At 42.3% G+C, this 12,538-nt stretch overlaps 1 protein-coding gene across 6 annotated transcripts in view; it reads right to left on the bottom strand.

Moving 5' to 3' along the window:
• Positions 1-12,538, bottom strand: part of LOC147103070 (protein tyrosine phosphatase type IVA 2-like) — an 89,644-nt gene that overhangs the window by 13,484 nt on the left and 63,622 nt on the right. For all 6 annotated transcript variants that reach the window (XM_085962358.1, XM_085962359.1, XM_085962363.1 and 3 more), the window contains one exon: positions 301-431. In XM_085962358.1, coding sequence (XP_085818484.1) covers positions 301-431 — 131 coding nt within the window. The remainder of the gene's footprint in view (positions 1-300; positions 432-12,538) is intronic.

Genomic DNA, 12,538 nt, shown 5'->3' on the forward strand with positions numbered 1-12,538 from the left:
TGTTCTAAAAGTCAAAAGGAAACAGCTGCATCTTTTTCTGATGATGCACCTAAAAGAACACCTGACAGCTCGTCCTACTCCTGTTTTGAGAAGAGAGTTGCACTCATTGAGCTGCCAACGTGACAATGCTATTGGCTCTCACTCCTACTCTGGTAATGCCAGGGAAGAGGACGTGCGTTTCAAGCTGACTCTGGTTGTGTTGGTTTCCTTGCACCCACCTGCAAAGTGTCTTCGGACGTTTTGTTATATTAAAGGCACTATAAGAATTCAGGTTATATTGTAAACCGGTATCTTCCTTACCGTCCCAGTCCTGCCACACAGTGCACAGCAATGCAACATCCAGGCTCATCATGGAATCTTTCTCTCAACAGAGTCAACCAATCATCCACAATCTGAGTAGGAGGTGGGGCTCCATCATCAAATGGCCAGTCCTAAAACAGAATACAAACGTGAGATATACAGCAGAACTAATATGGTACAGTACACAGTACAGTTGAAAGGATCCCTCGCCCAAGCTTTTTGTTGGCCTACATTTAAGATGACAAGTTACATTTAAGACGACAAGATGGCAATGTTGGATGCTTGGGGCGAATACATTACGTAACACTAAACCATTATGAAGTCAATGGGGGAGAAATTGGGTGAGTAGCGCCACTTGTTAGCGCCTAAAGAGGCAGGCAGCGGCTGTAGCGCCACTGGCTGCGCCTCCCACGATATTGAGTTGGGGCGATAATGGTGGCGTTAGTCTTTTGCGCTGCACCGCCACCGAAGACGTCATCGGTGTGTGCAGCACCCCATTCGCGATATTAGGTAGCGAACGGCACAGTTGTGCCGTTCGCTACCCGCGCCCGGTTCACGGGGCCTTACTGTGCCAGCAGCGGCGCAAGTTAAGGTGGAGGTGCGGGGCGGCCGCCTTTTTCGGCTGCCGCCTGCCAGCACCTCCGTCCCCGGCCTCCGAACCCCCCCCCCCCCCCCCCCCAACCAAACGGCATTGCCGGCTATTTCCCGAGAGCCCGGCACTTCTCCTTGGTGCCGGACTCATTTGCCGGCACTCGCGAGCGGGGATTGCGCTGTTGCAGGCACCTCCCCCTTAACAGTGGGAGGAAGGCCTGCAGTACCGCAGTGTGGCGCTGCGGCACGTTGCGCTGCGATATTCAGTTTCAGCGCCCTAAGAGGGACGCGGAGCGCCTCGAGCCTCGCCCCGTGTCCCTCGAGGGGTAATGAAACTGAATATCTGACGATCGCTAAAGCCTCGAACGCTGCGCTAAATCCTGCGCTCAGGCGACTTTTGCGCACCAACCCAATTTCTAGGCCAATGTGTTCTCTAGCAATTGCCAAACATGTAGACATAAGCCCCAAATCAACAAGGGGCAGCATGTGTAATTGGAAGCATAATCTACTGAATGGTTCCATAATTGTAAATAGCATAAAGGGAGATGCCAACACACTTCTCCGTCAGTCACTCCTTATTACCATACTTTATACTTTAAAATGGTCAGCTGGAAGTAATCTGTAAAAAAGATCTTGTTTAGAAGGTCCCTTGATGTGCCATCATGAAGATGAAAACCCAATACTGTGGAAGGCACACTCTCCACAATCCCATCGTACTATTTATACAGTCACTGGAGGGGAACTTCATGAGACAATTCAGTGGAATACACTTCAAGTTTACACACAGGTCAAAGAGCGGCCCCATTCATGTCATGACAATGCTTTGTGCAGAAGCGGTTTTGAAACAGTCAAGTGCCAAGGCATGTTGCTACTCCCAAAAAGCTGCTGTCCCCTTCTCTTTCCCCCCCAACCCTCCTCCCCCAAAAATTTAACAGCAGAGATTATTTGCAAAGCGGAACAGCACCACCGTAACGCCACAAATAGAGCACGCCACTAACCTCAATTGCAGAACTTTTCAAACACATAATTAGCATGATCAGTGTCGGGTGGGGGAAGGAAGAGAACCTCTTTGCTTGACCAAGTCAGCCGTATGATCCCATTTTAGATCAACCCTTACCCTGCCGAATAAACAGGAACTCCGCAAAGTCACACAGTGAGAATCCTCACCCTGCTGAATAAACAGGAACTCCGTACTATTACAAAAACAACAACGAGGCTTCTAATTTAAAAGGATAAAAACACAACAGCAATTTTAGACAGCTGGTAACCATAGTTAAGCTTACTACAGTACTAGAAACAGAACTGCCAAATATCACTCACTAGAATTGACAGCCATTCATTCTGGTTTAAAGGCATGAAATTCTACTCTTAAAAATGAGCACGGCCTCAGGATTTTCAAAGATTTTAGTAAATCCAAATGTCAGGTGAAGTATATTCTTCATTTTCCTTCTCTCAAGTTTCCTTTTAGTTTCTCCCTTTTATTTTTTTTCCTGCTTGAATGTCTCTCGTATTAAAGTTGTTCTGCACTCCCCTTGCTGCTCACCAGTTTACACCCTTACTGTCTATACTTTGTGTCCTCACATATCGCTTGATGTTCTTGTCTTAATTCTGTTCCAACCAGTTTTACAATTCGATTATCCAACTCTGCCCTACCATCACTACAGGTTGAGAAAGTCAACTTCACATGAATGGAGGCACAGCTTGCACATACTCCTTAGCAAGAGTGAAACTGAATTACGGTTTTCAGTGGATTGAACCCAAATCAACCTAAATCTGCCACTAGACTCAACTCCGCATCCAGACATAAAAGACGAATACTTCAGGATACTGCTTTAGGAGCAGAAAAAATCAGTGCTGCTTAGAACATTTACAAGTCTCTATCCGGGCAAAGGAGTAACCAACACAATACAATCTATGCAAGAAGGACTCTTGACGCCACTGGCTTATCTAGAACATATGAAATTTAGAAAATGGCCAATTGTTCAGCAATACTGTTTGCTCCCGTCTTAACCATACACCATTTCACAAAGCATTACTTTTAGAATTGGCCATCATTAGCTGTCCAATGCAGATCTGATCCCTCATACATTGAGCTTCCAATCATAGCCACACTATTAGGTGTGCCAAGCAGAGCCTGGAGGGAAGGGAAAATAAGGGGTTACTCTTACAGCTCTAGCAAAGAGCTGGCACAGATACAATGGGCTACATGGCCTCCTTCTTTGTATCTACTTCTCAGGTGTCTTACGGGCTGCACCAGCAACCTCCTATCCAATTTCTCAATCAAGGAATAATGCAGAGTTACGTTCTCGAAGCTGCCGAGCGGGGAGGAGGACCTGGGTGTAATGCATGAATTATTGAATGTCCAAGGCCAGTGCCGTGGGGCTATTGGAAAAAGCAAATAGCTTGTTAGGATATATTGCCAGGACGATCAAATATAAAATCAATACATACAATTCTGTCTTTGTACAAAGCCTTGGTCAAGCCTCATCCAGTTTTGGAAGAGCTGGGGCATTTTACTCTAGAAAAGCATAGACATCAAAGGAGATTGAAGTTTTTAAAAATAATGGAAGGATCAGATGTAGTCCATGTGGATAGGCTATTTGAGCTGGATACGTTGGGAAGATTAGGGAACATGAGTATAATTTATGTAAGCAGAGAACTAGGTTAGATGTTATTTATATATAGCTGCGATCTGATCAAAGTTGCCAGGATGTGCAGAGAGTGCGGATTTGCTGCTTCAAAAGGGCACTGGACACGTTCCCGAATGTGGGCAACATAACTGTACATAAAAAGTAGGTGGGTATTGGGGATGGGTCTCCCAGTCACAGTGATCTCCTGGAATTTCCCAGAGTTACCCCGCCCCCCAACCTTAAATTGGCCTACGTTTCTTTCTCTCTGTTTTTGCCTCACAGGTGATTCATGAGTGGGAATGGGATTATAGTGTACTGAAGTTGCAACATGACAGAATGGGACAAGCCTTTTCCTGCCCTTTGTTTTTGTATGTGCAACTTAAAACAGGACAGAAATTTAATAGGGTTTAAATTAAAAAGTATGAAAGATGATGGCCTCTGACAATGCAATTAGTCAGAAGACCAAAGATGGAGTCACCCACCAATTTTTCCTCTGAGGAAACAAGCCATCTTTGATCTAGAGCTCACATGGGCTGTTCTGACTAACATCAAAAGTTCTGAACAAGGAAGCTAGCTAACCTAGTAAAGAAATATAAAAAACAGAAGAGGAAACAGACACTCAAAGCCCTGGAGACTAACAAATCTCAATTGTGAACAAATTTCAATTAGATTTTCATTTTCTGTTAATACAACACTTCCAGAAGAAAATTCATAAGAATCAAATTTATTAAGGATTTTTCCCCCAACAGGATGTTCAACTAGATACGCTCAAGTAGAAAAACAATGAAATCCAGTTTCTACAGCACTTCAAGGGCATATAGCCACTACCACTTACGCAGTTCAGATGAAGCATGGTGCATTGAAATGTGATATGGGTAACAAATTGTTCATATCAAAGTACAACAGGTAGAAGAGATTTTCAGTGGGGAATGTGTTGGGTTTATATCCTACCTGGCACACCTATACTTACAGTATGAATTTAAATGAATTGATTATAACCTCCTGTTAGTTCCAGTCAAAGCAACACTAACAGCATTAAGTGTGCAACAAAAAGAATAGAACCAATAGGCACTGCTGCTGTGAGAGCTGCCCTGCTGCTCTGCGTATCATTTACACGGTACAGCAGCTCAAACTGTGCAAATACGACCACTCTTGGATTGAGGTACAAAGACTGCTCTGTGACGCCCGACCAGGAAAGAGAACACTGCCACTATTTAAAGTGTTGGCGTAGAGCCCAACATTTCCAAGAGGCCCTCAGTCTCTGTTTACTAGTTGCACGGCATTACGCAGGTACAAACTACATCCTGGTGCTGGGCCTTCCACTGACGCACTGGATTAACAGGCACACTGAGGTTAGGAAGGTGCTTTGTGGGGCGGGGCAAATAGAATTTTAAACAATTACTAGGGCTGGAATTATATAGATTTTAGGGAAGTAAAGTTTAGACAACATTTAAACTGCCTATTTTTTCGTCTTATAACTCTGTGAAGCGCCTTGGGACGTTTTACTACGTTGAAGGCTCTATATAAATGCAAGTTGTTGTTGTCTAGAGCTGGAGCATTGCCTCCAACTCTCTCCCCATCCATTTTTCCTTTCTCTGGCTATCTGCCTCACCAGGTTGCTTCATAGCACGTAATCCACTGGTCATGATGCTGATGTTACCTAGTCATTTGGTGAATTTTACATTTTAACTTTAAAGAATATATTGCCAAGAGCAAAAGCAATGTAGTAATAAGGAAAACCACCCAGCACACTATTATTTACAACTCATTTCCCTCCCTCTGCCACACAAGACATACTTAACTTGCAATTAATTGTATTAGCATAAAAGGAACTTTTTCTTCTAGATATTTTAGATACAGCATTTATTGTTCTGACCAATCGCCATCATCTCTGCATGCACACCCCCCTCCCTTCCTTAAACCTGTTATTGCTGTCCCAGGATTTAAAACACTCACAAGCCCAGCTATATCATACAGAGGATCTCCTGTGGTTTTGCTCAGAGTCAGAGGAAGTGCTCAAGTGTAACCAGTAATAAAAGTGTGATGCTTATGGGAAGTATGTGCTATACAGAAGACTTTTAATATATTACTAACAGGTTTGCTGTATCAGCGCTCATGGTAAGTCATAGGATGTGTTGTGTGTGTATCTATTTTGTCATCTTATTCTCTGTCCATTTACTGTTTTTTTGTTGCCGTTGTGGTCTTTTTTCTGTACCTTTTTTGTACTTTTACCTTGTGTTTTCTGCCTTTCACTTTTGTGTTTGATTTTTTTTTTGTTATGCTTTTTAAACTTGTTTTCTTTTGTCAGTAGGAGTGTGTAGGTGGCTTGCGGGGGGGAGGAAGAGATCTGGCCAGGGTGTATGGCAGTGGTAAGAAACAATGTTAAGGGCGGTGCTCTCACCACTTTGCCCCATATCTATTACCCCAGTTGCAGCCTGTCTCATACCCACTTGTCTTCATTACCCCATTAATTCCCATCCCATAGAACCATTCCTCCACACCACATGGTTCCATTCTCATATTACTAACTCACTATTTCCTATTAGTTTTCCCATCCTGTCTGCTGCCCACTTACTGTTCCGAGTGCTCACTTCCTGATGCTCATGGTTGCTCTTTGGTGGTTTCCCAGCACCGAGTTGGAAAACCAGCCCTTTACGTTTTAAAGCACTTTTGTGATTATAATCTATTTATTTGTGCAAGCTGCCTTACCTCACCGATTGCTTCTAGGTTTGTTCGTGCTCCTTGCCAGATTACTTTTTAAAGCACTTATAATATATTTGCAAACACAAAGTTATAAAGTGTTTTAAAAGGTAAACAGTCGATAAACCAAATAGCATCAGTCGGCCCGGCAGCACCTCAGGGGGAGGGCAGGCCATGCTGTGTAGTCAGTAAACTTGGGGAAGAGGAGGCTGAAGGCTTGGGTGCAGCCAAGGAGTAGGCCGAACTGGTGAAAACAGCTCGGGGAGGGGGATGAATAGTAGATACCAAGTCCAGGACAGTAAGAGGGGAGGTGGTTGCCATGAGGAGCAAGCAGCAAGGGAAAGAAAAGTGAGAATTTAAAAATGTTTCCTAAAAGACTAATGGCATCTAGAGACTGGAAGGACAGGCCTTACAGTTTAAAAAAGTAACACCCAGGCATTACAAAACCTTGATAAACAGGAAGTGTACATTAGACACCAGACTATTAATAAACTGTCAGTACAGTCCAGAGTGTGCACCACCACTGATTCTTACAATTAACACTTTCTAAGTCTTGCACTCGGCTGTTGTTCTGGAATGTCCTCAAAACTTGAGCCATTATTCTAGCACAGAAGTTCCAGGAAATTATAGTGCGAGTGATCTACCCTAGCTTTACATCGCGTCAACATTTCCTGGGCCACCTGCACTGCTCCGCCGAGACCTCACCTAAACAGTTAAAGGTTCAGTATAATAGATCCGCCCTCCATTCAATTCCCTCGATTCACAACGGTTTGCTCACTGCTTGCAGGCATGCTGATAAAGAAATGCACACACTCATTTCCAGTCAAAACTTACAAGAAAAGACAAGCACACACACACACACAATTGCTCAAAAATCTGAGCAAGTGGACCAGGGGAGGGAAGTAGAAGAGTGACCGTATATCTATTTATTATGCATAGAATGAAATACTTTGTACTGATCTGCTTAAAACCAGCTTGGTTATTTTCGTATGCTTTGATCTTCCTACTATTACCGCTTATATTGATATATGTAGTCACACCACTGTATTAACAGATAGCACCACTACCCCGCGTTTGACACGCAGTATAAAGCAACAAAAGAAAATTAATGTTTCTAGACCTATTTATTGCTTGACTAGAATTATTTTCATACATCCTTCTGAAACTATCCCACAGCCAAATGTGTTTTACGCAATTACAGCAGATAGTGTACCTAATATGATAGCCGTTTAATGTACTGCATTAATTGCCCCTTTCCCCAACTAGAATTCACCTGTTGAATAAGTTATATGCTATCAGTGGGAAATTCTTACATTATAGAAAAAGCTCATTATTGTGCAGAAATAATTTTCAAGGCCCTCAAATTGTTATTGTCTTTTTATATATGTGAAGGGATGTAAAATGGACTGCCACGCAGACTGTTTCGATTCCATGGAAAGTTTTACATTCCAGTTGTAGCCCGTCGACGTGACAATTTCTGCCAAGTGTTTCGAAACAACTTATAGCGTATGTTGTACAAATATATAAAAAAGGTGACTTAAAGCAAGCTTTTATGTTAATATCTAGCCAACTCTCAGATACTGCAAATTAAATCCCTGTGTGCATCTGTTATAATAAATAGTAAACGCACTAGTCTATTTAATCATAAAGACTTGTTCAGCGATTCATAAAAAGGTACACGGCAGAATCAGATTCATTTTCAAGAAACAAATAGGATTTGCCAATAGATAATAAATCAAGTGAAACTTTTGCAATCGCATCAAGTAGTGGCTGGCGAGAATTAGTATCTAAAATTTGTAGAACAAGGACAACTGAGAAAAATCAACATATGTATTGGAGGGAGAGCGAGAGATTGGGTAAGAAATATGAAAAATATTAAAACTGGGATTAGATCAGACCAAACATGAAAATATTTAAAACAGAAAATGCTGAAAACACTCAGCAGGTTAGGCAGCATCATGGAGAGAGAAACAGAGTTAACATTTTGGGTCGATGATCCTTTGTCAGAACTGTGATAGTTCTGTGGTAGGATGATGGCAGGAGAGATTAAAAGACAAAAGGGATGATGGTGCAAGGCAAAAGGAGATGGTAATGGGGCAAGTTAAGAAACAAAAGATGAGTCCTCTAATTGAGGTGTAACTGGCAATGGCAGAATCATCAACAGCTGCCATGTGAAAGAATAAAAAATAGGGGCTGAGGTTATAGTTTGAAATTGTCGAACTCGATGTGGAGTCCAGAAGGCTGTAAAGTGCCTAATCGAAAGATGAGGTGCTGTTCCTCGAACTTATGTTGAGCTTCGTTGGAACAGTGCAAGAGGCCGAGGACGGAGAGATCAGAGTGGGAGTGGAGCGGAGAATTAGAGGCAGGCAGCCGGAAGCTCGGGGTCGCCCTTACGGACGGAACGGAGGTGTTCCATAAAACAGTCACCCAATCTGCGTTTGGTCCCCCCAATGAAAATATTTAAATTAACTTGTAAAAACAATTTTTTTTTGGCCTTTGACAGAACTGGTTGTGTGTGAAAGAATTCCCTTTGGTGCAGAGATATCCATTGCCTGTGCCAATTTTGATTCAACACTATCCTTGCTGTGGCATATTCAAATCAGTTATCCAGTAAATTATGGAGGAATATAATTTATGCACAACTGTCTAACTTATGGCGGTCGTGGCCAATATCGTCGTTGTAGGAAATTCCCGGCCGTTGTGTCTTTCAAGTCCTCCTCTTGCATTTAAGGAGATTTTTTTCCCAATCACACATAGGTGCCAAATTTCTGGATGCAAATTGTGTCAAATTTGCACCCAAATGGCTGAATTTTTATGCTGATCAAACTTGAATCAGAACAGGTATAGAGTCTACCAATCAAAAGATAGATCAGTTGTGATGAATAGGAGTTCTGTCACAATTCAAATTGTATATTTTTTTTTATCTATGAAATGTGATTGTTCACTAAATTTGTGTTATTGTTGGCTAAGTGTCCCTGGGTGAGGCAGAATCCACATTCTGTAGCTGTCATAATAACATAAGAAATAGTAGCAGGAGTAGGCCATTCGGCCCTTCGAGCCTGCTCTGCCATTCAATGAGATCATGGCTGATCTTCTGCCTCAACTCCATTCACCGGCCCTATCGCCATATCCCTTGATGCCTTTACTAGTCAGAAATCTATCGACTTCTGTTTTGAATATACCCATTGACTGAGCCTCCACAGCCCTCTGGGGTAGAGAATTCCAAAGATTCACCACCCTCTGTGTGAAGAAATGTCTTCTCATCTCAGTCCTGAATGGCCTACCCTTTATCCTGAGGCTGTGGCCCCTGGTTCTAGATTCCCCAGCCAAAGGAAACATTCTCCCAGCATCCACCCTATCAAGCCCTGTAATAATTTTGTATTCTTCAATGAGATCCCCTCTCAGTCTTCTGAATTCAAGAGAATACAGGCCTAGTTTACTCAATCTCTTCTTATACGACAGGCCCGCCATCCCAGGAATCAATCAATCTCGTGAACCTTCGTTGCACTCCCTCTATGGCAAGTATATCCTTCCTTAGGTAAGGAGACCAAAATTGTACACAGTACTCCAGGTGTGGTCTCACCAAGGCCCTATATAATTGCAGTAAGGCTTCTTTACTCCTGTACTCAAATCCTCTTGTAATGAAGGCCAGCATACCATTTGCCTTCCTAATGGCTTGCTGCACCTGCACATTCACTTTCAGTGACTCATGTACAAGGACACCCAGGTCCCTTTGAGCATCTGCATTCCCCAATCTTTCACCATTTAAGAAATACTCAGCCTTTCTGTTTTTTCTACCAAAGTGGATAACTTCACATTTATCCACATTATATTCCATCTGCCATGTTCTCGCCCACTCACTGAGCCTGTTGAGATCACCTTGAAGCCTCTTCACAATTGACACTGCCACCTAGCTTTGTATCGGCAGCAAATTTGGAAATGCTACATTTAGTCCCATCATCCAAATCATTGATATACATTGTGAATAGCTGGGGCCCAAGCACCGATCCTTGCGGTACCCCACTAGTCACAGCCTGCCATCCTGAAAGACCCGTTTATCCCTACTCTGTTTTCTGTCTGTTAACCAATTCTCAATCCATGCTAGTATATTACCCCTAATTCCACGCCCTAATTTTGTTCACCAACCTCTTGTGTGGGACCTTATTGAAGGCCTTCTGAAAATCCAGACACACATCAACCGGTTCCCCTTTGTCTACTCCACTAGTTACATCCTCAAAAGAACTCCAATAGGATTGTCAAACAGAATTTCCCTTTCATAAATCCATGTTGACTCTGCCCAATCTTACTATTAGTTTCTAAGTGCCCAGTTATTGCATCCTTTATAATAGATTCTAGCATTTTCCCAACTACTGATGTGAGGCTAACAGGTCTGTATAGTTCCCCGTTTTCTCTCTCCCTCCTTTCTTAAATAGCGGGGTTACATTTGCTATCCTCCAATCTGCAGGGACCGTTCCAGAATCTATAGAATTTTAGAAGATGACAGCCAATGCGTCCACTATTCCAATGGGCACCTCTTTCAAAACCCTAGGATGTAGGACATCCGGTCCTTGGGATTTATCGACTTTTAGTCCCATTAATTTTGCTAGTACTTTTTTTTTAAAACTAATAGTAATTTCTTTAAGTTCCTCATTCTCGCCACACCCTTGGTTTTCTCGTATTTCTGGGAGGTTTTTTTGTGCCTTCCTCCGAAGGCAGAAACAAAGAATTTATTTAATTTCTCCGCCATTTCCTCATTCCCCATTATAAATTCTCCCATCTCTGACTGTAAAGGACCTACATTTACCTTCACCAGTCTTTTCCTTTTTAAATACCTATAAAAGCTTTTACAATCCGTTTTTATATTTTACTAGTTTGTGCTCATATTCCATTTTCCCTTTATCAATTTCTTGGTCCCCCTTTGCTGATTTCTAAAAAGATCCCAATCCTCAGGCTGACCGTTTTTTCTGGCAACTTTATAAGCTTCCTCCTTTGACTTAATACTAGCTTTAATTTCTTTTGTTTGCCATGGTTGGATCACTTTTCCTTTTGGATTTTTATGCCCTCGAGGAATATATGTTTGTTGCAAACTATGCATTATTTCCTTGAATGTTAGCCATTGTATGTCCACCTTCATACCTTTTAGTGTAGTCTCCCAATCTACCATGGCCAACTTGTCCCTCATACCCTTGTAGTTTCCTCTGTTTAGACTGAAGACCTTAGTTGCAGATTGGACAACATCACTCTCAAACTTAAACGTAAAATTCAATCATATTATGGTCACTTGTCCCTAAAGGCCCCTTTACAAGATTATTGATTAGCCCTTTCTCATTACACAGTACCAGATCCAGAATAGCCTATTCCCTGGTTGGTTCCTCCACATACTGATCCAGGAAACCATCTTGCATGCATTCCAAGAATTCGTCCTCCACACCATTAGTGGCAATTTGATTTGCCCAGTCAATATGTAGATTAAAGTCCCCCATGATTACCGTATTGCCCTGGTTACATGCACTTCTAATTTCTTTATTGATACTGAGCCCTACATTATTACTGTTTGGTGGCCTATACACAACTCCCACCACTGTTTTCTGCCCTTTGCTGTTTCTTAGCTCCACCCAAACTGATTCCAGTTCTACATCACGATCTGCCGAGCCAAGATCTTTTATCTCTACCATACCAATCTCATCCCGGTCGCTGGAAATTGCCTGAAGAAACAAAGGCACTGCAGCCACATATGACTGTCATGACACTGGTTGACCTTGGATGTATGGATATTGATCTCATTAGAAGCTCTTACTGACACCTATCTGCATAGTTATCAGTTTATCAGCTTGCACCTTGGTTGGCTGGAGACAGCTGAAGCTTTCAGCTCCACTTGGACAGTTCACTGGCCAGAAGCTCTTAAATCTGAGGATAAACGGGACAGCTTTCCCCAGTTCATCAAAACACAATTATCTGAAGATTCCATGGTGCTTAGGCAAAATCTCACATGCAAGTTTTACAACACAGTCGCTAGTCCAGGTTTCTTAAGAGTCAGCACAGTGTTGTATCTTATTTTTATATTTGAGAAGAGTTAGAAATTCTGAAACCAAGTGAAGTTTGCTGTTTAAATTTTTATTAAACTTAATTTGTAGCTTAAATCATGTGGTTTGAGGGAGTTTATTCTTTTCTTACCCAAAACCATGAGAGGATTCATGGCAATTCAGTTGACTAATTACAGTAACAAGGGATTGCGTTCGACCCCTGGGCGACACTACATTACTGGATTTTGTGTATAAATTCACACCGTTTCATACCGAGTGTGGGCATGTTTATGG

The sequence above is a fragment of the Somniosus microcephalus genome, chromosome 20, assembly GCF_052327205.1.
Source record: "Somniosus microcephalus isolate GS21.2 chromosome 20, FLI_Smic_1.0, whole genome shotgun sequence".
In the NCBI taxonomy this organism is placed as follows: Eukaryota; Metazoa; Chordata; class Chondrichthyes; order Squaliformes; family Somniosidae; genus Somniosus; species Somniosus microcephalus.